The sequence below is a fragment of the Vidua chalybeata genome, chromosome 1 (assembly GCF_026979565.1).
Source record: "Vidua chalybeata isolate OUT-0048 chromosome 1, bVidCha1 merged haplotype, whole genome shotgun sequence".
NCBI lineage: Eukaryota > Metazoa > Chordata > Aves > Passeriformes > Viduidae > Vidua > Vidua chalybeata.
Window position 1 is genome coordinate 76,171,641 of NC_071530.1, and position 26,357 is coordinate 76,197,997.

General features: G+C 36.5%; 1 protein-coding gene across 1 annotated transcript in view; it reads left to right on the plus strand.

The window, feature by feature from the left end:
* LOC128794275 (cadherin-12) overlaps nt 1–26,357 on the plus strand; it is a 153,482-nt gene that overhangs the window by 20,914 nt on the left and 106,211 nt on the right. The window contains exon 2 of the mRNA XM_053954025.1: nt 11,985–12,279. Within this exon, the coding sequence (XP_053810000.1) occupies nt 11,985–12,279 (295 nt within the window). The remainder of the gene's footprint in view (nt 1–11,984; nt 12,280–26,357) is intronic.

Here is a 26,357-nt window from a genome sequence, read left to right on the forward strand (position 1 = left end):
GAGAGTACTCTGCTTGTGCTTGCAAGGCCCTAATTATTACTGAATAAAATTAGAGACAAGGGGAATTTTGCCATTGACTTTCTAAAGTCCAAGATTTAGGCTTTATGGACACAGTTACACTTTCCTGGACCCTGGAGAGATTTTGTCCTTGTTAACTGATTTTCCCAGGATTTCTAGAAGAATTATATACAAGATAGGAACAAATTAACATCTCTGTTGCTTCAATGAGCAGTTCTGTCAGAGAAATGGAATACAAACTCATCCAGAAACAGTTTTTCTACCTCACTTCCTGCTTCTTCCATGTTCTCTGTAGGAATAACCTTCCCACTCTCTTGTCTCTGGGGTAAAATGACTCTGTGCTCTTTTCTTCCTTCTCCACTCCCAACAGCAGCAGCTGTTGTAGCTGTTCTTCCATCTCATCAATATAAAACATAAGTATAGCCACAGCTATAGAAAACAGATATCTTATAGCAGCCATACAGTATTTTTTTTCCAAGTTATAAAGCTTTCTAATTTTTTTATCTATTGTATTGTACTCTTCATTGATTCTTAGGAATATTTGTCTTTATTCATTAAATACATGAGTAAATCTTGAAAATGATTGCTATAGCTAGCATATAACTATGTGTAAACTCAACATGTTTTTCTTAAAACTGAATTGGGAAAATCCAGCAGAGACAATCATATTCAGATCTGCTCCATTTGAGCAGAAATTATGTAGCCTTGATTTGTGGAAGATATTTTTATTTTGCTTGTTAGTACATAGGTGTGACATTTTTATTAAAAAGAAGGCACACCAATATTCTTACACATTGTAGCTTAACAATATGTGAAATATTAATGTATCCATAACTTAGAATATATACAGGATTTCTGGGATTAATGTTCTGTATAGTTCCATATAAATGCTGCTTGTTTTAAGTAATCCAAGCCAGAAGAACAAACTCTATCTGATGCTTTACCTGTGTCTTAAAAACCTACTTTTCTTCCATGCAAATGCTGATTAGTTAAAAGGCCCCACTAAAATCGAATGTTTACCTAGTTTTGCAAAACCTCAAACCTTAAAAAAAAAAAAAAAAACCAAAAAAAAAAAAAAAAACCCAAAAAAAAAAAAAAAAAACCAAAAAAAAAACCAAAAAAAAAAACCTGTGTCACAAGCTAGCAAAAAAAATGCAAACTATGCAGCATGTACTTTTCTGTACTGCTTCACCAAAATGAAAGAAATACATACAGCACAACCCTTTCCTGTGCTGCTTCTGGAACCTGAGGAAAATCAACACTACTGTGTGATAATACAGACTGTAAATATATTATTCTGAGGAAATCTTGCAGCCAGAACATTATTCATGGAGTGTGCCTTCTTGGAATTGATGCATAGGGCACAGAAGAGCTCTTTCAGGTTTTTTTGCTGTACTTTCTATTCCTTGCACATTAAGCATTATTTGTTCATGCTTGCTGGATTATTTTGCAATTATTTTGTGTCTTGTAGTGTGAATATTTACCTGACTTTTTTTTGGCCAACTTAAGGCAAAGAGATTAAAAATTCAAAATATATAATATTTCACTCATAAAATTCTGTGCTTGTAAATGCCTTAAAATTATCCCTCTAATATGTGTGTCAAATTTTTTTTCATCTATGATGGAACTAAGAATTTTTTTTCCTGTTTATGTAAGAGAACTGGTCAAACAGTTTATGATAGTATGCCTTGTCACAGTGATAGGCTGAGGTAAAATCTTTCTACTCTGTCATTCCCTACCTGTTATAGTATATCATTATCAAACAAAAAGAGACACCTTAACTGACAGAGCTTTACAGCAAGTGTGATTTATGGAACAAGTTTTTTGTATTTAACTTAACATGAAATTTAAATACCTGAGGGAGTTTTTAACATTCATTTGCTAGGTAGTCAATAAAGAAAAAATATTTGAAAAAAAACCACAGAAAAATAAATTAAGGGAAGGATAAAAATGAAGGAAGCTTCACCAGCACCAGTAGAATTTAGTACCTTTGCTCTAAACCCTTCCAAGCTCCAGCTAGAACTGAAGTGCACACTGATATAAATCAGAAAATAGCAGAAGATGTATTTGCTAAATAAGGTTCCAATCAGTATTAAATTAAGCATAAGCTTTTATAATCAATGCAATGGATTTAAACTGATATGCATTCAACATACATGTCTAGGCATGTGTTTCCTACAGTTCTAGTCTTTCTTTTTACATTATAACTACAAGAACCTGTACTTTTTGCTTATGACAGAGTGCCTTTTTGAGGTACTTAAAAGTTGTGTATTTATAAGTATTGTTGGTATTATTATTTCTGTTATTTTCTTGGGCACAGAAAATTTTCAGCTTTACTAATGGGTAAAGCAATGAGAGTCTGTATAATAACGTGTCTTTTCATGCCTGTGTGTCTGATAAAACTGTGACTTCCTGAAGTAAAGTAAACCTAGTTTAGGGGACCTAATTAGGGTACACTTCTAGGAACAATACTGAGCCCTTGGCTTATAGAGAAGCTGTCTCTGGATATTTTGCATAGCTGATTCAGGAAGCCTGTCAGGCTTGGGGTTCACTTTGTGTGTGGTCACATGCACCATTTATGTGACTATGGAGGTCAGCTAACCCCTAACTAAAGTTTTCTGTGTTAGGGATTGATGAACAGTAAGAGATAACTACTTCATTAATAAATTGCCCTTAGATATTTATGACTGCATAACTGGACATGTAATACTTCTCCTAGCTGCAGCTGTGGTATGGAAATGTATGCTGCCTCACAGCTACCATGCGGCGTGGGTTTTCGCTCTCCCCGGCTGCACGCGGCTCTTGGGAGCCCAGCTGTGGCGTAGCTTCCACGTGCTGCCGGGGTTTGCTGCCGCGGGTTCCAGGACACGGCTCCGTGTCTCGGGCGCGTGGGCTGGCCAGCCTCTGTTACCGTGCGCTAGGGACCCGGCAAAGAGGTAAGGAATTTGTCCATTTACTCTGTGCTTGGCAGGAACGGTTTATTGGTCACACATGGCGCGGTTTGATGGAAAGACACGACCGCTCCCGGCACTCGCATGGGAGAAAATGGCGCCTGGCTGCCGGCGGGATAGGGTTTTATGGAGGGGCAGGGCGAGAGGATCCACGGCCTGCCGGCCAATAGGGGCGGCTGCCGTGGCGGTGACGCCAGCAACAGCGACCAACCAGAGAATCCCGCAGGGGCGGGCACCGAGCCGCGGGCTGAGCGGGATCGTGTGGCTTGGGGTGGCCAGCACGGGGTTTCCCAGGGCCAGACGGCGGGGTGGTTACAGGAGCGGCAGAGGGGGAAGAATCCGGCAGCAGGCAGCATGGGGCCAGAAACCGCGGGGGGGAACAACACGGGGGAAATGTGGGATTACAGAACTTGGCTTATTTTAACATAAATTAAAAACCCTGATCTAAACCCAAACTCCGGGATGCAACACTACCATCCCTCATACAGGTTGCTCCCTCCTCAGAAGAGCAACTCCAGCAGGAAATTTGAGTTTTCCGTAATTAATTTGAAAAGAGCCAGTTTTACAAAAGTCATCTATTCAATTCCTCTAACTATCAGGGACAGTCTGATATAAAGAATTTTAGGGGAATTCAATTAGCTCCAGATGTTTAGGGTGGAGAAAAGAATACCACCAAGAAAAGGAGTGGGAAGCTGCTCAGAGTCAAGATCTCTTCCAGCAGCATGGCAGTTGTCAACAGGCAGCTGTCTTTTTGTCTGTCACTTCAGAAACTGAATGACACACCCTACACTTTCTTTCCTATCACACAAGGTATTCCTACTAGCATCGGTAGGGCAACTCCTGTGAGAGAAAACATCTCATGTAACTGACTGGCTGTAGCTATAGCTTCCATCATAAATTAAATCTCCAATAAAGAGCAAGTCCATAATGTCATAACTATTAGGTGAGATGAGAAATAAAGCATGTGCCCTCTGATGATAATGATATTTTCTGTGTAGAAAAGTCCAAGTAACTAACCAGGATTTTATACCTTGCAGCTTAAGAGATCTATAGATTATAATTCTACAGAAACTGGATCACATTCACACACCCTAGAAAGAAAACAGATTTTGTAATTTCAGGAGCATAAACACCACATTCTAAATGGAAAATTTCTAACCTTGCCAACAGCTTCATTTCAGTGACACTTTGCAGTATAAAGTTCCTCCTTGTTATCAGCTTTCTGAACAGTGGTTATCTATCTGCAGAGAGACTATCTTCATAAATGTAAGTAGACAGTCATTAGAAATTATAAACTCTCCTTTAACAGGTGTCTTAGATATTTTGGTTTAGATTTAAAAAAAAATTCACATGAAGACTTCTTAAGTCTCTAGTGTCTATTTGTATTATACTTATTCATACAGCATAATTAATATTTTCATGCACTGATCTTTGATATGCATTGTAGAAGAGATACAGCAGGCAATACAGTCAAAAATAATGTATTTCTGTCAGTATGTATTATCTAGAGAGATGCAGCTCTTTTTGATATTCTGATAGCGATTCCTCTTTCAAAAAAGAAATACTGCAATCACTACCTCAAAAGATCACCACCCCTTCATACTTACGATTTTAATTGATTACAGCAATGCCACTGAACATTTTGCTGGTTTTGCACAATTAAATAGCAAGAGTTAGAATTTGATTGTCGTGCTGTCTTCATTTAATTTTTGGAATCAGTAAATACGTCTTATCTTGAAGAGGAAAACAAATATCTCCGGCCTAAAGCTGGGATGATTTTTTTCCCCAGAGCCCTGTTTGTGGCAAATTCCCTTCCCTCATTTCTGAATTTTGGACATCAACATTATCCTCCTACTAAACCACAGGGACTTCAGCCAGGCACCAGTACAGAGGGAGTACCTGTGCTTTCACAATCCAGGCCTACTGGTGCCAACTCAAATGCATTCATTAGTAACAGGTGATGTCTTCCACAGGCTCCTTCAACCCAGAAGATTATTTACCACAGATTTTGGGTGCACAGTAGTGAAAAACTGCATCTATGTATGAGGATACATGGCATAACCTCACTTTTCCCATGTGATGCATTAAGGGTTTTGGATTGTGAGGGTTCACTTTCAATCCCCTCCTCAGTTCCTGTTAAGTACTTTGAAAAATTCTAAAATTATAAACATTTAATGATGTGGTAGAATCCTTTTCCACTGAGCTGTCATCAGCAGCTGTACACTACATTGTAGCTCATAATCCTTCGTCAGGATATATAAAATTGAGCAGGATAAAGAAGAAATTGGAAGTTGATAAATTTCCTCAAATTTTGTCTCCTGTTGCTGTCTAATGGCCAGTACTGGAATTTGTTGTTGGAGCCTGTGATTATGCTGTTACTTGACAATGGCTATACCCAGAGATCTCAACAGATTGAAGTTCACACCAGCTGTCACCATTGTGCAGAACATTTCTCTCAAATGACATTCAACGTAACTGAACTGAAACCTATGGGTACACAAGCACATTGTAACAAGGAGTTATATGAGATCAGTAAGAATAATTTAATTTTAAAAATTACTTTTTATGTTGATTCTTGCATTAAAGTTGAAGAGGGCGGAGCAGAACACCGTGTTTCTATATGCATCAGCTCCAGCTGAAATGGTGATGCAGAAATAATCATCAGAAATTTATGCAACTTGTAACTTACATGTATAACTACTTGTATAATTAAATTATATTACAAAATTATTGAGAAATTTTTATTCTTTCAATGCTTTATTAGTACATAACATTTTAATTGGCCAATATTTTTTACGTATATGGCATTCCATAAAAAGAATATTGGGAGTTTTTTCACTGTGCTCATAGAAGTGTTGCTATTAAATTCCACATAATGCAACAAAAATATCAATGTAGAGAAGAATTAGAAAATAACAATCCCTAACCCCTCAAGTGCATGATGTTGGTAGAGATGAAGATTCATCTAACTGAGAAGGTCAGGTACTGCTTTTATTCCTTTCTAACGACTCATTTGCCATCATCTTACTACCTGACAACCACACTCATTATTGAAAAAATCTGTTCTGACTTAGTGTGCTTGGACTAAATCCCCATGACAGAAGGAGATAATATTTTATTTAATTAGATAATAAGTGTTTTAATTTTAATAAAGCTCAACTTTATTAGCAAAACAAGAATAATTAAAAAAAGAATATAAGTTCTTTTTACTTAATTGTTTTTGAATAAGGTTGTATTCTAATCTAATTTGAACAGGAAGATATTTCAAAATGCAGAACCATGTTGCTTATTACCATTTTTTCAAAAAGTAGTCAGAAGAATGTAAATTTTTGGTAGCAGATATTTTGCTAAGCATAAAAAAAGAAGACATAGAAATACAACACAAAGAAAATTAATCATAAGATATGCACAGCTTACTAATTCAAATAATACTTTTTAAATTTTTATATATATATGTGTGCACACATGCGCATCCATTAATTGACATTTTTAATTATTGTTTGAAATTTTCATAGTACTAAGAAAGCCGGCTCACAGATAGGAGTCTCTTATTAAAAGGCCTGTACAGAGCTAGTAAAAAGACACCTCTTCCTGTTACAAATAATTTTCAGCTTTGAAAATTGTTCTTTTCCAAATTACCTTTAAATAATCATTCTTTTCTCCTTTTGTTCACCTTTCTTTTACCTCATGGTTTTGCAGCTGGACTCAAGTATCTTAAAGGTCTTTTTTAACCTCAAGGATTCTCTGATTCTGTGATTTTAGTTGCTCCTAGTTTCCGTATACCTATTTTCATTCATCTGGCCCATTTGTAGTAGTGTCCTAACTCCTCTCAACACAAGCTTTAGTCTGCAGCCGTGCCTGACAAAAGCATGCTAACTTATTATTTAGAAGATTCCCTAGGTAATTCAAACTTTTAGGATAAGGCAACATTTGCACTGATTGTGTTGTGAGCAGATTTTATCTTGTCCCTAAATGTCCTCTGCAGTGGTATGTGTGTGATGGAGAGGGAAAGACAGAAAAGCTATTTTATTGGATTTGATTATCAACAATTACACTGTTCTTTTTAATTTTTCCATGTCCTGAATGAAAGTCTCTGGCATCCCCATACCCTTTGAATCTTAGGAAAATTTTCAAGGTTTATGCATTTTTAAAGGGAAGAAATAAATACATTTGTGTGAAAGCAGTACATTAGATTCTAATTATCAGTTTTTAAAAGAAGCTATGCAATCTGTGTAGATCATAGAGCTATTGCCAAGAGTAAATATGTGTAGAATAATTATATTTTAAAAGGGCAGCCTTCCAAATAGAAGACTCATTTGCATCCTCCTCTCTTGTAGTGGGTATCCTTGTTCCAACACACACTTTTGCAGTAGAGCTCTGCTATAATGGGTCTGCTTGGGTCCATGTTAACTGTACAAAAAATGGCCTTTTTTTCCTTTCCTCTGTTCAGGCCATCATTCTGTATTTTCAGTCTTAAGTAATATTGGAGCTGAATGACGTTCTGGTTACTCAAATAGTTTTCATTGCACATCTTACCCAAGAAAGTACAGGGGCTGGTGGCTACAGAATGAATGGTGATACCTGGGAGTAGATACAGGAAGATAAAATAATGGAGTAAAGTCCTAAAATACATTGCATAAAGACAAATGATGTAAAAATACAGATGTGGGATGTATAACTAATACATAGTTATATGTTGTTACATGTTGTGCAGGCAAGGAATGGTTAATAGCTTGGAATATTTACCATTTTTTTAGATCAGATAAGCACTGCAATATAGTATTTCAACTGATTTACTAGTAACAAATATATGGGACAGTGATTTTTTTTTTTTTCAAACTGTGAAACTGGCAGTGGAATAAGACCTAGAATCTCAGAGTGTATCATAGGGTAAATATATCAGTTTAGGGGTTGTAAACATTCCTTGACATTTGGGAAATGCGGAAAGGGAAGTTGTCAACTCGTACAACAACTTCTCAATGTCTGTATTGCTGTGAAATTAGGATCACAGCAATCCTGGCAGATGTCATAGCCCTTGCTCTGGCATGATTTGTGCGGGTATAGTGATTGCTTCATTTTAAAGTAGACTATCTTGCAATTTTTTAAGCTTCTTTTGTTTCCAATTTCTTTCCGTATGTATGTGAATTTACATATTTGACTGTCAAAATGATTGTATTAATAGAAGTCATTGAAGTATTTAAGGAAAGAGAAAGTGAACAGTTGAGGATCAGATGAATAGGATACTGAAGAGAAAATCAGCACCACAGGATACTGAGGAACAAATACATCTGATCCATACTCCTGCGATGCTTGATTTACCTAGGAGTATAGACCCATTTTTGAAGTACATTGCCTAATGCATTTCCTGGTCTTTCACGTGATTTGAAATTATTTATGCAGGTCTATGAAATCTGGAAATGACACAGAGTTATTGAAGCAGTAAGATCTTAATTTATTGCTAAAATGCAAGCAATTATACTTCTTGTTAGAAACTGTCAGAAGAACTGAATAAATAATTTCTCCCAGATGTGCTAGTAGTGACTTGTTACCAACTTTTCATCCTCTCTGAAGCAAACTATCATTCAGCTTGTTACAGGCTGAAGCAGATTGCTAGATCACAAGGACTTGTAGACTGACTCAGTCTGGCATCTGGTACTGGATATGATTCAAAAACATTGCCGTAATTTCTGCATAGATTTATGCAATGTATTTTACAATAGTCTCCATCTTATTATTCATACTTTATTTTTTTTAATCAGTCATTTCCTTTGCCATATGTGTTATTGTTTTTACACATTAGCAAGAATTATGGAATGATATGTCTTTTTCTGCCATCACGGAAAAATATTCATGATTTTCTGCACTAACAAGAGTTTTGCTGCAAGAAATTATTAGTTTTACACTTGGGATAGATTTGCCCAGAGATCTGACACTAAACTGTGATACTTACATAGCAGAAAATACAAGTGTAGATTTCAGCAAAGATAGAAATGAATCCCTCACATTTCCAAGCCTCCGCTGCATTTTTGATATTCAGGATTTATAGGGAAAACATAATTAAGACAAACTCCGTGAATGCAATCATTTGTAGAACCTTGTTGCAGTAAATTCAGGTGATTCTGGATACTAATATCCAGAATATAGTAAATACTTTGTGGGGAGGGAAGTAGGTAATATCTGAGCACTTATTCTCTTGCCCTTTAATTTTACAGAAATAGTGGAAGACCAAGAATTAGAAAATAAGTGCGAGCAAGAAGGTGAAATGGGATACAAATCCAAAGTTGCTGTGGACACAGTGCCAGAAAAACTAGTCTCTCACAAATCTTCTGTTTTTCAGCACATAAAAAAAAAGTCTTTTCTTCCAGTGCAATACGGCTTGTAACACATAAATCAAGACAGAGCAGCAAGCACTTATTCTTTAGCCTAAACTTCTTTCTGGAAAATTTCAGGCATTGAAAGTCAGGATTATTTCCTAGTGTTGTGTAAGTACAGCTAATGCTAGCTTCTTGCTCTTCATCCTTGCATCTGAATCTTAAGTTTTACATTCTCTTTATTGTTGGAGAATTTAGTTAATTTTAAATTAATCATTCAGCTGTTCCCTGCAGTAATTTGACACTGTGTAATGTTGAATTGACCCACAAATTGCATAGCTTGGTGTGGGTTATAAATAAGCATGCATTTGCACGTTGTCCTGCAATGTCATCCAGGAAGCTTATGTCAAAATCAGCAGATTTGATGAATAAATACCACGTGACACATCCCAGCTAATTCAGAGCATTGCAGCTCTGCTTAAATAGGTAAAATGGTTCCTAGGTTTTACTAGATGAGTGATACTTGTGAAGCCCAGTGAATACATCTGCAACTGTACAATTGCTATTCCTACCAGTTGTAAACCTTTCTTTCCACAATACATTTGAGAAAAAAAACTGTGTTTAGTCTCGTCTTTGTATTTCAATCTTCCTTTGTCTTGGGAGCCCTTGCTTTTCCTGCTTTTTCTCCAGCTAGGAAAAGCAACTATAATTGATTCTCTCTAGTATAATCCAATTATAAGACAATATAAGACATGCAATACAGCCTGATTTGTTACTAGTTGAACACAAAACCTACAGCTGGCAATCAGAAACACACTGAACCATCTCAGTTTTAGTGCCAAATCAATGACAGGAGATGGGAGTAATCTTGTCATGCTTCCCTGTTTACAAATTCCTGTTTCATAATTGCATTATTTTGCTTTATGATATGATTACTTCCAGGAGTATGCATCAAGGTAGTCTTCACAATGAAGCCCAAACAAATTTTATTTAATATAGGGATACTGCTAAAACAGTTGTCTGGTTCCCTCTAAAAAGTTTTTACACTTTTTTTCTTCAAGCTTTCTCATCATCATTTTGATTCTTTTTTACTCTTGATATGTGTCTCTAAGCCTCTAAATTATAATGGAAGAAAAATACCAAGTTTTTACTAAGCAGAGTGCAATGAAACAGTGGGAAGTTTTGAGGCATGTAAATTAAAATAAGGAGGAAGAAATAGACATTAATTATCTCAGAATGCATTATCATTTCATTTTGCAAGCAAGGAAATATTTAACACCTTGGAAGCAAAATACTTTAGTTTGGACTGGAGAAATAATTTAAAATTACATGTGGGGGGCAGCTGGATGAAAGATCAGAAATTAATATATTCACTGAGCAAGAATGATGAGGTGAAAAAGCAGACAAAGAAGAGACTAAGCTCGTGTTCGCTCTGTGCCACAAACCATGACCTCTTCCACAGTCACAAGGACCTATTTTCAATTTCAAGTCAATAGCTATAAATGTTAGTAATTGCCTTTAACTCCTTTTCTGTAGCTTAGCTTCTTGCCCCATTACCAAAACCATTTCGTTTCTCAGTAATTCATTTTCTACATAATCTCCTTTCATGTCCCATGTTTCCTCTATTGTGTTTCACCTTGGACAGTACATCATGTAAATAAAGTCTGTATCCATAATCGCTTTACAATTCAACTTAAGAGAATTCACTCTTGAAAACTCCATTCTGATCAGCGGCCATTATAGAAGATCTTTTTAGTCCTCACTAGATGGAAAAAGTGGACAAATATTTTTAAAACTATTTCAGTACCCGTGATGTAACCTTGTGTATCTTTTCAAAGCTTTTAGATGCATTTAAAGGATGAGTATGGAACAGGTAAAGGCATCTGAGAAAGAAGTTCATCATACTGTTTTTGGATTTAAAATAACCCTGTATTTAAAATAATGTTTAAGGCCACTTTATTGTAGGATAGACACTGATTAAAGGGGCAAAAACATCCAAGAAGTTGAATTCAAGTTTTGGGGTTTTTTTAAATTTTATTTTAAAATTATAACTAGAGATTCATGAGAGTAATAGCCAGAAAAAATGTGTATATTGGTATTTAAGGCAGAAAATATTGAGTTCTGTACTCTTTCAAAATGAGCTAGAAACTCCTAGATTCACAGTCTTCAGTGTGATTATCTCAGAAAAGACAAAAGTAAGAGATCAAATATTTGGGTAAAAGGTAGTATTTTTAGTTCTGTTTAGCATTTGCTGTAATCATGAGGTGTATATTTTCTTTTTTAACCAAGTTTGAGTTCAGATGCCATCAAGCTCTTGCTCTTGAAATAATTAGATATTTCCCTTTTTCTTCTCTGAGAGCCAAATGCCTGTGAAAGCTTTTGACACTCTCCCATGTCACTTCACATTTGTTTGATGTGGCTATGGGTGATTTTATGTCTTTGGTCTTAAATTTCAGTTTATAACAAATGTAAAGCCCTGCTTCACTGCAGTTTTAGTTACTGAACTGCAGCAAGTCTGTGCTGTACTAGATAGGAGTAAAAGTTTTGCATAACATACTACCCACATTTTTCCATGCACTTAGAGGCACTTAAGGACTTAAAAAATTGGTTCCTCCAAAGTCTTTTATTACATTAAAAAAAAATGCTGTCTAGCCTAGGAAAAGCTGTTAATATTTTTGTCTTCTCTTTTATTTTGCTTCTCCAGCTTCACTCTGACTTGGACAAGGGAGTTGGCACTGTTAAATATACCCTTTCAGGAGATGGTGCTGGCACGGTTTTTACCATTGATGAGACCACAGGAGACATCCATGCCATAAGGAGCCTAGATCGAGAAGAAAAACCTTTCTACACACTCCGGGCTCAGGCTGTGGATGTTGACACCAAGAAACCACTAGAGCCTGAATCAGAGTTCATCATCAAAGTGCAGGACATTAATGATAATGAGCCAAAGTTTCTGGATGGGCCTTATATTGCCAGTGTCCCAGAAATGTCTCCAGTGGGTGAGTAAGAAGCTATAAATGCTTGATAACTAATTGCATATTACTTAATTGTCTCAATGTACTTTTCTTGCTGAGAGAGGGATGAAATGAAATAAACAGCTTCTGAAACTCATTATTAGAAATGTTCTTAATATTCTGTGCCTAGGTATACACAGATTACAGCTTTGTTTTTAGCTTTGCTTATTCAGAAACTTATTCTCCTGCAATATGAGAATCTGCAGGGTAGGATGAGTTTAAAAAACAAAAAAAAAGATATTCAAGGAAGGTATGCTAAGGTCCTGGGGTTCTGTAACCCCAAACCTATTATGTCACATTATGTGGTTCATTCCCCTCTCTTCCTAGTTAACATTTGCTGTTTGCTGGACAAAATTAGATTGCCTATTTACTGTAAAGCATCTTGCCATTTAACTTGTTTTGTCTTTGTGACTCTTAAACTCCTACAGCACTTGCATGTTCTCCTAATTATGCATTAGGGGACAATTATTTATTGAAGTCCTGTTATACTCTGCATGCTCAAAGTAACTACTGCCCTTGCCTTGGTCACAATGCAAGAATGAGAGTCTACAAGAGTGGCTCAAGTTGTCAAAACAAATCTTTAGTGCATCATACTCTTAAGTTAAAAAAAAAAGAAAAAAAGAGAAAAAAAAAGATTGCCTGGGAACCTGGTAAGTTTTCAAAAACCTAGTGTACAGAGGACAGAGTAATTTTCTTTTCAGAGAAAGGTGGACTGCAGTAATGATACTGAAGTACTGGAATAGGTTTTTGCTTGAAGAAGTTTCACAACACGATAGATATTTGCCAGGAATGACATGAAGAGCATTGATCCTGCTTTGGAGCAGGAGAATAGGCTAAATGGGCCCTTTTGGTCTCTTCCTGATGGCTGATTCTGCAGTGGTCCTGAGCAGTGTGTTTGCAACATAAGCACAGTGCTTGTGTCCTACTGCCAGATGGCATTTTGGGTTTCCCTGCAGGCTCCAGAAATTAATTTGTTCTGGGCTGGGAGTCATTTAACTTCCCAGTGCTAGTTCCAGCTTATTGCCCTTCTCTCTCCTGAACTGTATTTTCCAGTACTTCACAAGCTAATACCAGCCATTTAATACTCCTGGCAGTTGTTAACAGTTTTGGAAGTTTTCTGACTTTGACGTGACAGAGGGATACTCTTCCCCTTCAGCTATGTACCTCAGATGTTGATACTTTTAAAGTCAATCTGGGAGGCAACTACCTATCTACAAAAGCTGCTACATTGAATTAATGAGGTATTATTTTAAATTTTGTGGTAAGGATCAGTAGAATGCGGTAGAATGTGATAAAATGTGATGTGAGTAGACATGCAGAGATGATCATGTTAATCTTATAGAAGTGTAGAGAAACGTTCACTATAGTCACCTACAGGACTCTGTCTGTAGATTCACAATATAGGTGCACTATTGTTTCCCTTAATGAGATGCGTAATAATATTACTTACAGTTGTATCATGTATTGATGAAAACCATTTGTTACATTTTGACACCTGTGTCTGTGGCAAATTCAAAATAACATTTCTCACCAGTAAATGTAGGGTCGGTAGTGAAATTGTGTTTAAAACCTTATCAGAAAGAAAAAATGAAAATCTGTTATGGTGTTAGTACAGCAGAACACAGTGCCTACATTTATTCCCTTACTCTGTTATTCTCCCCCATATTTCTTTGTTATTTCCCTAAATATGTATGTGAAGCAGAAGATTAAATGCTAACAGAGCTTTTACTTCATATAAAATACTCTTCAAGATGTGCCATACATTGGCAGCTTTTACATGGATGAGGAGTTGCATGACTAAATGAGATACAACTGAGCATGCTGTGACATGCACACAGCATTTTAAAAGAAATGCTTTTCAATTTATTCTCCTTTAGAAAAACAGAAGTCGATGCCATGGCAAAATTAGATCTTCTTGGTCTTCTCTTTATTTGGTCACGTTCACTATATCTATTCCTCTATAAAAAAAATAAAAGATGGATGAAAATTGATCAGAAAAGGCAAGGCAAGGAAAGAGTTTCCTAAATGGAAGCCTAAACTTCAATTAGTGGCTACTAAAGAAGATAAGAATTTTTGCTGTTAGATTGTCTTACTGTAAAAATATCCAGAAATGCTTTGTCTTCTGTAGTGTGCCAGGAGATTGTGTCTTCTCTGATGTAGGTCTTGCTATTCTCTTGTTTTTTCTTGTCTGTTTTTCCTTCCTTATGCAAGCACAGATTTCTCAGAGGATCTAAAACTACTCCTTTCTATCATCAGTACCATTTAGTTGCACCTTTAGAGATGCTTAGACCTACCAGTGCCTGAGGCTGACATTGAAAATCACTTTGATTTTTCAGCTGGTGAAGCATATGGTTGTCTTGGCTTAGGAAAAATCTCAGATAAACTCTTCCTCTCTTTTTTTTTTTTTTTTTTTTTTTTTACATTTTCATTTTCTAGTTGCCACTTTTAAAATACCAAATGTTCCAAATTCCACTTACTATACTTTTACAACAGTATTGATTATAAACTGTACTCATGGACATATTTCTTGGGAAATGGTGGGAAATTCACTGAAACACTACATTTTTAACCCTTACTAGTCTCTTATGTGAGCCTGACAAGCTTTTGTGACTACTGACTTGCAATCTTTTATTGTTTCATGACATTTGCATGCAAAGGTTTACCCAGTTTGATACTTTATCCCAAGGCTATTGTCAATATTATTAGTAATGGTACTTTCTAGAAATTGTCATGGCTACACGGTTGTCAGTTTTGTAATGTCTCTAGACTTCCTAATATTTGCTATTGCTGAATCTGGGATGGCTGAAATAATGCCACAGCATTCACCTCTGAAATCAAGGTTGCAGTTACAGTGTCATAATAAAATTGTACATCAACTGGACCTTGGTAATTTTTTACTAGAAAAAGTGCAAAAAAATGAAAACTCATGGCATTCTCAAGTTCTGGTTTTCTGCACAGAGGTATTACTTAGATATACTGGTCATAGCCTTGTTTTTCACAGTAGATTTTCTTAGAACTTTTGTTACTTTCCATGCATATTGTAGGTGAAAGTTTACTTTTTCCCTTCAAATTTACATTGAGGGCAGATTGAATTTTCTTCTGCAGTTTCTGTACTCTAGTGTTGGTTTCTTTTTCCTTTAAATCAATACCATTAATTAAAAAAGATAGTGGTACAGAATATCTCTTATTCTTTTTCTGAAGAGATAGTTTTAGGACTGCTATTTTTACTTAGTGGTGCCTTCCTTACCAGGAGCCAAATTCCTTCATATGCTCTCAAGGAAAAAAGTTAGAAGGACTTTTACCCAGTACAAATAACCTTGTATGCAAATCTATTTCATGCCTAAATTTGAATGGACAGCCAGCCTTGTTCTTTCCATACATGCAGTATCTGTTCTTGTGTGATGGAGAGGAAATACAATCACAGCCATAATCAAGAAAGATCTTCTCTTGAAAAGCCCCTTGGGTTACCAGTTGTTGTAACATGCAGGCTGCTGTACCCATCTGTGATTTCCAGTGCTTCTGATAGTTTCAAAGTGGACACAGCTTCCACACTGTAGTGGAAGGATATGAGTGCCTCCAAAGTTGACATTGCATTGCTCACATGATAAATGGACTGCAGAATACTTTATGGTGAAGATTTTATTTTTTAAAGGAATATTTGAAAATTATTTTGTTTATCAATTATTATTTTTGAAAACTATTTTAAAAACTATTTGATATTCCCTGCAGAAAAACTCAGCAGATGGAGTCAGATTACAATGCAGAGCAATATTTTAAGAACATAGATTGCTATGCTGTTACCTTATGCCTCGTAAGAGACTTATAAAAGCTTAAGAGCTGAACTCCTAATGTTGGTTGTGTGTTGGTTGTGGCGGGGGGGAGGGTGTTTGTTTTTTTTTTTTTTTTCTGATATTGAATTGGTTTTATCAATATCTTTATTTGAAAATATTTTCTTGATTTAATATAAGTTCCAAAATGTAGAATGAACTAGAAATGGGGATTTATCTATAAGAACTGAAAAGGGTGCCCTAATATCTTCTATTTGTAAGTTTGCATTAGCAAAACATGTTCTCCTTAAGTATAGTTTAATCAACTGTGTTGTTGCTTCTGGCAGCTGTGCTAGCTTCTGTTGCAATATAGTTGACGTAAGCACGCAAATATAGCTGAGTTTAAACCAAGGTTATCCCCTTATTAAAGCTATTAGTCCAGATGACTGAGAATGGGGGCATAGCAGCATTAAGAACACATTCAAGGAAAGATATTATTATATATTTTTATATATTTATACATAAAAATGGGCACAGAAATACATTTGCTTTCGTACGCCTTTCTTTCACTGAATATGCTGATTTTAACAGCAAATTTATAACTTCTGTTGTCACAGTCTCCTAATTGTTTTCTAAGGTCTTTGCATTATTCCTTTATGCTTAAACATAGACCAGCTAGGGCTGTACTAAACCCATCAATTCCATAATATACAGATACCATATGTTCTTTCCTACACAATTTCATTTCATACCTTTCCACTACATCAACTCTTTATTGATTAGGTGGGACTCTACAAACTCCAGATCACTGTGGCAGACTAAAATGGTCAATGATAATAGAAAGTTGGTATCAGGTTATCTTCATTGTGTTCCTCAGTGTTGCAAAGCAGCTACCTGAAGAGTGTTATGGATTGCTTCTCACGGTACTGTCAGCGTGAAAATAGTCTCTATAAATTTTCTGGCAGTTTTCCTTCTGGAGTGAATACTTAATTGGCTTTTATTTAAGCACTGGCTTATATTCGAACATTGACAATGGAGCATGTATATACATCCACAAATGGAACATATGTTTAATATATCCATCTATGTAGTCACATGTGCAAGAATTACAATATGTAGAAAACTAACCTGGTGAAGCGGTGGGTAACAACCCACACTCTGGGTTTGGCTCAGCTTAGCACTGTGTGCCTGAATTTAGGCTGAAGCTTACAGTGAGCAGGGGCTGGGGAAGGAAGGCTATAAGACATTGGAGCAAATGCTGAATGAGCCTGCCTTTGATATAGATTCCTAGCTGTTGGCGATATATTTTTAAGGGTTTCTAAAAGCTTACCTCCGGTGTTGTGGAAGATATTACTTTGGGAATCCATTGAGACCAGAGGTACTTTTGAATGGTATTATGCATGTTCATGGACAGATAACTGACAGCATAATCTGTCTGCAGCCATTGTCTGCAGCCCCTCCAGCTCCAGCCTGGTCTCCATTTTTTTTTTTTCTGGTGTTATGAAGTCCTTAGAGAAAATGATGGGAGTTGGATGTCATATTCAAGATACAAACATTTTGAATATGTTTTATTTTTATTCAGTTTTCCTTGTTGAATTATTCCCATTGATCATTTTCCTTTTTTTTTTTTTTGTCTGCTGTTGATCATTGAGAAGAAAACTTTGGAGGATTTTCCATAGTGATCCCGAGATCAAGAATTAATAGGTGATGGAACTACAACTCACCTCTGCAGAAGTACTGATAAGTTACTTTTTCTGAAGCCTCTTTGTGTTTCTCCATGTGAAGTTCCATTTTCTCAGTTTCATGCTATGTTAAGATTCCCCTGTAGCATTTTGCAGCAAAGCTTTCATTTTGTCAAGCTGTCACCTGTTCATATATTCTCTTTTACTGGCAACCTATGAGTTCAGATCCAAGAGAGATGCCACTGGCAACCCCTCTCTCGTATAAAGACTGGCAATTTATTCCTACTGTTTTAGATCTCTTTTTATTTGGATTATATAAGGAAAAGCTGTTGAATCTTAAACTTCCTTTTTTCTTTTTTTTTAAGAGTCTTTGCTTAGGAACCTTGCTGAAAACTTTTATGAAATTTAGATACTCTTAATCTATGCCAGTAATCTTGAGCATTCACTGATGCACTCAATAATTTTAATAGGTTTAGCGAAGAGCAAATTCCCTTCACAAAACCATATTGAATTTGACCTTACAGGATCATATCCACATGTCCTCTAATTTGACATTTTATTAAAGTGTACAAATTTTGTCCATCACTTGGGTCAGACCTGGGTCATTCAGACTATGTTTCAGAAAAATTCATGTTCCATCATTGTTTTTCCATAATCTTTCCTGGGGCTATGTTAGGTGGCAGATAAAGCATTGCAATTGATGGCTCAGTGGTTTCCCACGAAGAACTACTTTTTTTAATTACTCTTGTCTCTAAGCTCTTGTTTTCTGATTGTCTTTTTGTTTTATTTTTGAAAAGATACATCTACTGCACTGATCATCAGAATAACTTTTTATGCCACTGTGTAGGAAAGTGAGTTTTAAGGAAGGAGCAGAGGGAAAGGCAGGTAAGGGCTGCTTAGCCTTTTCTCAAAGAGTGGTTTTCCCTTTTTACAGGACATTGCATAAAACGTAAAACAAAAAGCATATTAGAAAAAAAAAACCCACTGAGATATTGACAGAATATTACAAGTAGGCAGTGAAAGATTTTGAAACAAAAGTGTTTTTTTATGATGGACCACTGGGCAACCAGGCAGCTTCAATTATGAGGCAGGGGGGAGCCAGAAGAAAAAATTAGATCAAAAGAGAGGGAGAAAATAGTGCAGAAAATCAAGACTGGATTAGTTAAAGGATAATGGTCGGTGCCATACTGAGAATTTCCTTTCATGCACTCTGGCTGTTGGATATTGTCAGCAAAACTAAGACATTTGGCAAATGCTGTGAGGTAGGACAATCTATGTAAAATGAAAGCTGTGAAACACAGGACTATACAAACATGTGAACAGCAAAGTTCTCAGCAAAGCTGAGAAGTTTAGGCTGTTAAAAAGAGGCACTAGATATCTGTTTTCTGCTAGCTGTTTTTACAGTCACAAAATGTCAGTATTAGTGCTGAAACCATTGAAAAGCATTTGATTCTTACCTCACCTATATCTAAGCTATATATCTAAGGATATTTTCTACCATGACTTCAGCAAGGCTTTTGACACTATCTCTCATGACATCCTCAAAGGTAAACTCAGGAGATGGGAATTGGATAAGTGGACAGTGAAGTGGATTGAGAATTGGATGAAAGGCAGATTCCAGAGGGTTGTAATCAGTGGCACAGGTCCTAGTTGGAGGCCTGCTATTAGTGGTGTCTGCCAAGGTTCAATACTGGGTCCAATATTGTTTAACTTCTTCACCAGTGACTTAGATGAAGGGGCAGAGGCCTCCTCAGCAAGTTCACTGATGGCACAAAGCTGGGAGGAGAGGCCGATACCCCAGAGGACTGTGCAGCCCCTCAGAGGGACCCCAACAGATTGGAGAGATGGGCAGAGAAAAACTTTCTGAGATTCAACAAAGACAAGTGCAGGGTCCTGTACCTGGGGAAAAATAATCCCATGCACCAGCACAGGCTGGGGGATAAACTGCTGGAAAGCAGCTCTGTGGAGAAGGACCTGGGAGCCCTGGTGGACAACAAGCTGTCCAAGAGCCAGCAGTGTGTCCTTGAGGCCAAGAAAGCCAGAGGTGTCCTGGGTTGCGTTAGGAAGAGTGTAGCCTGCAGATCCTCCAACCTTACCCATTCTTTGATTCTCTGTGTGATTGTGTTTAACTGTATGTGGGCTAAGAATCCACGTCACAGCAATTAAAATCACTCTGTTTCCACACACCGACTCTACTGCAGCTCAGAAGCATAAATCAAGTAATATATTTTATCAAACATGTCTTTTGGTACAACCTCACCTTTTTTAGGTGTCCAAGCAATGCTTTAATTATTGAAATTAAGCTATTGGTTTTTTTTCTAAATCTATATTCTAAATATTGTTGGTAGTTCCAGTGGTATTGAATATTAGTTCTTTTTGTATATAAGGAGAAGCTTTATAATTATTAATGCAGTCTTGCTGTTTGCACAAACACCTTTAGTTGAAGATATATTGTACTAGAATTGTAAAGATTATGTGTTAACTTTTTTTGTTAATTACACAGTTGATAAGGAAAAGAAATTGACGTATTTAAGTGTTGTATTGAAAAATGTAGAAATTGTTTTTATGCAGGCACCTAGTACCTGTAAACATAAAATGTGTTGTATTGATAGTTATTTTAGTAGCCACAGATCAGCTGTAAATGATAAAAATTAACAAGAAGTTGTTGTTTTTTACCACAAAATTACTCTGGACATTAAATAGCTTTTCAGTAAGAGCTGTTCTTTTGGCCACCAAGTGGTTTTAAACATTAAACATATTTTAAAAGTATTACTCTTCTCAGCCACTGAGCAACTGCAAACATTAAATATGTTTTATAAAAGATGCTTTTCAAGCTACTGCCTGCATGGCTATGAATATAAATTTTGTTTAAAGTTGCTTTTCAGCCACTGAACTATTTTTTTTTTTTTTTTGTTATGCACTCAGTTATATTTATAATTTTTCAGAGAAGAAACATGTGAAAGGTTTCACTGGCACAAGACAGCTCTTCATTTATGAAAAGTAATAATGTCCTACCCATCTTCTCATAAAAACATTGCAGGTAATAATAACACGCCAAATTTTAAAAGGATTTTAATGGATATTTTGCATGGAAGGTGAGTGCATATCTAGTGTTCTAGTCACCCATATTTGTGTTTTACTCTGCAGTAAAACAAAACAATAGAAGCAGACATGACTGATATTCTGTACTAAGAAATCTTAGAAGTCTAAGAATTCAGTCACTGATGGACTGTGTGAATCAATCAAGTCATCATCAGCCCTAGAGGAGGGCAAAAGAGAATGCAAAATAGTCTCAAGATTACTAAGCAAATGGGAGTCACTAAAGCAAATATGATTAAAGGCTTTAATTCTGTGCGCAGAAATAATTTTCTGTGGCAAATTAGATGTAATCCTAGGAAGGCCTGGAGTGATAAGAAAAGTGTTCATGAGAATCTGGCTTAACAAGAACTAAGAGAAAAATCACTGACACTCACAAACATACTGTTAAGGACAAATTATTCTCTGTTTAGAGAATCCCATACAGCCTAAAGTCTACAGCAAAGACACTGCAGATAAAAATAATACCATAGGAAAAGAAAATCTACATAAACCAGAGGTCTAAAAATATCTGCACACTGAGGAACAGCATATACAAGAATATCTTTAAATGGAATGTCAGCCAATTAGTAGGTGTATCTGTCTGCCAGCCTTGGATTTAATGAGTGCTAGGTACTTAACAGTTCTCCTTGTTTGTAGTAAGGAACAGCATAGATTGGCAATCCAGTCCAATATCTGTCCTGTACACTGTAAGTTTTTCCTAACTAAGGAACCATTACAGATCTTGCGGGAACAGGAATCTGACATCCCTCCAACCTTTTCTCAGAAAAGATCTTGATAGAGCTGATTGAAACCTTTCCACAAGAGATATTTTGCTAAGTTCCTGTATAACTGAAAGGTGCAAACATGTAATTCTCTTAAAACTCTTTATGCAAAAACAGATGGCTGCCTAGAGAGTCAACCCACAGGTTAACTGGTGACTGGAAAATTAAAAAGGTGGTTCCTGTCTTAGTAAAGGAGCATTCTTTATATTACCCTGACAAGTCAAGCACTGGCTGGCTTGGAACCCATAGGCAAGGCAGTATTCTTTGAAGCTTCAAACATGATGTGTTTGCCTGTTCCCTGATTTCTCTTCCATATAGTAGATGACAAGACAGGTTGTCATGCTTTCCAGACAAGCTAGTCAGCTTGCAAGCTAAACAGGTCATAACTAAGTATGAAGAAGATCAATGGAAATGAAAGAAACTGTTCTCTTGGCTAAAAAGTCGGCAGTGCCAGTATTGTTTTCTGGAGTGCAATTTTAATTTTTTTTTTTTTCTGGAATGATGCAGGATGAAGTGAAAATCCAAAACTATCAGAAATATCACAGTAAAGTAAAATTTAACTGTCTAGACATCCTTACTTGCCAGTTATGTCTGAGCACCTTTTGTGCAGAAGCCATCAGTAAATGTGAGATCATTGAGGATTAGAGAGGCAAAGACTGGAAATAGAAGGGGAGTTGACTTCAGGCAGGTGTGAAAGTAAAGAATGACAGCAGCAGAAGAAGAAAATCTTTACAGACTGTTCAGCTTTCACTTCAAGAGCTACTGGAGAGAAATTGACACCTTTAATACTGCCTTCAACTTGATTTAGGTTGACACTGCTAAAAAGACAGCTATTATTTCTGTTAACAAAACCTCAGAACAGTTCTTTTATTTTCATAAAAAGTTTAAAGGGTGTTAATGCATAAGCACTCAAGGTATCAGTATTCTTCTTATTTATCAGTACAAGCCAGCTTGTACAGTAACACCTATGGAGCAGGCCTGAGGGAACAAGAAAATAGCAAGGAGTAGGCAAGAGGACTTCCAGCGAAGGGATTACCTGACACACCATTACGCACCAGGATTGATGGAGAATGTTGCTGCTGGTACTCTCAGAGGTGTAATTGCAGCTAACCATTCACATCTTGGTACACATTGTTAACAGATGATTTTCACCGGCAATAGTTTGTTGACTGCTAGTTATCTCACTGAGGCTGGCATGATGCATTGGGAATAGATATTTTAAAAGGTAAAGCATGATATGAATCCTTACAGACAATCCAATAAAAATCTGGTCAAGAAACCTACAGCTGGAGATCATCTCCTCAATAATATCTTTCATTTTCCATCTGTGTTTATTGCTCTTAGTACACCAAGCATCAATTTTATAATTTGTTCTGATCTATAAGAGTATCCCAACTTATCTGAAACATAAGATAATTATGTAGCTAAGATTCTCAGTTTGTAGAAACATCATCTTAGAAATCTGTCTATCCTCTTGTATCTGTAAATTTCCATAGCTAGAGCGTGAGAGAAGGTTAAATACACATTTAGGCAGATTATAATATCACAGCCTATTTGGGACTAAGTTTTATCCAAGCACAAGTTACTGCTTCTCTATCTCTTAAAAAGGATTGTTTTTGGGTTTGCATACATGTCAAATATTTTTCTAATCCCCATTTTGTTAGGTGTAGTGGCTGTGCATTGCCTAAATTGCTCATGTCATTCAAAACATTTTTTTTTTCCTATTTTTAACATTTTTGACTTTTAGTCTAGAAGATAAAAGGTATAATAGCAGATGATGTAGGTATAGTCCTACCTACTGAATACATCTCTGTCATGCCACATCTTTTTGTCTCCTTTCTAAATTAAACAGATAAAATCTTTAAAGTTCTGTGTGGAAAACTTTTCATGTCTCAATCACTTACTGCTTGCCTCTGAGTCCCTGTTACTTTTGCTGTCCTTTTAGCGATAAGGCAGCAGTAATCAATATTTTCAACAGCCTTGAGAGAATTCAGATGAGAAAGATGCCTGAAGGACAAGTTCAAGTGCTCAAGCCTACAATTTATGATCTTGCAGGAGATGATACAGACACAGATGCTCAAATTATCAGCCCTACTTGCTACTTCTCTGGTTCAGTAGCTCCAAATTCATCCACTTTTTCTTACTGCTTTCACTCCATATCACCTTATGCCTGAACACAAACCAAACCCTTTCAGACAGTTTTCAACAGATGCTTGATTCTTTCATGATTTTTCCATGTGATTCTGAATGAATCCTTTGTTCACAGGTTTTAAATCCCAAATCAATATTAATCACTGAGCATAATTCAGTGAGGCATAGCATAGCACCTTGTTGTTCAAACAGAGGATGATCCTGTGTGGCATCCAGTTGCTAATATAGCGGAGTGGGGGTGAAATCTTACCCTGGTTAAGTAGTAAAAATAGATTTACTGCAATATATTAAAGCACTGTTTTTGATAGTTTTGTTTGTAATACTGGTGAGGGAATAAGGGGTGGGGGGGACTCAACATTTGTGGAGGGAGAGGCAGTGTGTGAACAAATGTATACAGCTGTTTTTATTTCACGCAACCCAGATACTGACACTGCTGTACTAGGAATTGTTGCAACATAAAGTTCCCACATCAGCTTTTCTTTGTGAGAAATAAGCAAAAGCAAATTCTAGCTTTTCTTTCTGAAGAAAATCTTACATAAATGACCCGAGAGGTGCCAAGATGTCAGACTGTCTGTCTGAATCAAAAGATTGTAGCAAGGCATCAGCTCCTTAAATTCCAAAATCCATATGAAGCTAGTAATTGAACTGGCAATCTGTAAAGAAGGAATCCTCTCTTTGGGCCACTGCACAGCAATAAGAGATCTTTGAACGGCTGATTTAAAGGAAAGATAAGGGGTAAGAACTGCACCAGCACATCCTACTGATTTACTGTAGAGATGAAGTTGTGGCAGCTCAGTAATACCTATACTGCAATCTGGATGCTTTATATTTTAGCCACCTTGATCGATTTACTTTGGTTAGCACAAGGGGACAGTAACAGTGATGACAGGACTGGTTTTATAGCAGCATAGTACGAGAGACTTTGGGACACTAACTCACCAGCTACCTTGCAGGAATGTCCTGATGGTTCATATCCAGTGCTGCTGTTGCTCAGACTGCCTGTATTAAATACTACATGAGGCTGCACCTCTTACACTGCAAATATGTTCTATTATTTGACTATTGACTTGTGGACACAATGTGCATCACGTCAATACTGCTCTTATCTACAGGAGAGATTTTAGACTGTTGTAGGCTCTTGTTCATGGAAGCTTTTCATCAGCACATTCTCAGGACAGATTTTTAAAAGTAACTTGGCACTGAGAGTTTTACATGAATCTTGTGAGTATTTTTTACTTCCTTGATATGACTAAGTGTAGGGTATATAAATGGTTTTGAAAACCCTAGTCAGTCTTTAGACTCCCAAATATCTTTTAATAGCTTGAGCTGTACCACTAAGTTCCTCAAGCTATACTGAGAATCTATAGACACCTAACTTTTGCTGACCTACATTATTAATATGAGTCAACATGTCCTCGAAATTTGGACAGTTACTTGGAGCAATGTCTCTGGAGCCCAATAAGATCAGACACAAATCAGATTCAGCACTACTACAGTGAGTGTCTGCCATTGAGGGTTAGACACCCACATGCATTTATTTGTCTGTTTCCACATGAAATATCTTAGCACCTGCCTGAAACTGCAAAAATGTAAGATTCCATGATTTTTTTTTTCCATGGATACCTAAAATGTCATCTAAGTCTGTCCCCAATCTGCTTGCATATAGAAGCATCTGAACTTTACACTGCTGAGCAGCTAGAAGCCAATTAATGCCTAAGCACTGTCAGAAATCATAAAGTAGATATACCTAATTCTCTTTCGGAAACCAGTCAGTGACATTTTCAGAGTTCAGAGTTATATCCCATGCAGAATGTGGCTGGAGGAGAGGTTACATGTTTTTCATTTTGCAGTGAGGTAGGTAGAAAACTCACACAAGATGCTGCCAATGCAGCTTTAATACTTTCCTTTTTTTGAATACCCCCTCCTTATGTTTTAACCACCAGAGTCTTTGTAGTTTTTCTTCTTTCTCCCTTTTTTTTGGGCTGGATAAATATTTAATGATCCTACATAAAACAGATCATCTTCCTCCCTTTTTTTTTTTTTTTTTGAGAGTGATGCTCTTGAGAGAGCATTCACTTAGGAGATAGGAAATAAGCATTCAACCAACATATAACTGGAGAGTGGCTTAAAAAAATCTGTAGCTTATGTACCCACTGAGCAGTCAGGGGGGCAACATTATCTGCTTCTTCATTTTATCACAATAAGGTTGCTTTAAAGTGTTAACACATAAAAGAGTAATAACGAAAATAAAAAATTGTTATCCCCAGTAAATAATTTCTGAGAAAGAAGATATCTAGGTTACAGCTTTTCTCATTGGTATTTCTTACAGCACTTTTTCACTAATAAGCTCGCTTGTATGGATCTCTTTGTTAGGCATCTAAATAACACCAAAGAGAAAAAACCTGCATCTGAGCTCATTGCATTTTGCAGTGGCTCATTTTTATGATTCATGCCCTCAGTATTGTTGTGCATAAAAGCACCATGCAATGTCACATCTCTGTTTTATAGATGTAGTCTTGAAGTTGGTGAAAACTGAGAAGAAATGTTCATTGCAGAGCTTGATTCTTAATGCTTATTTGGTACCAGAACTGACAAAAAACAGA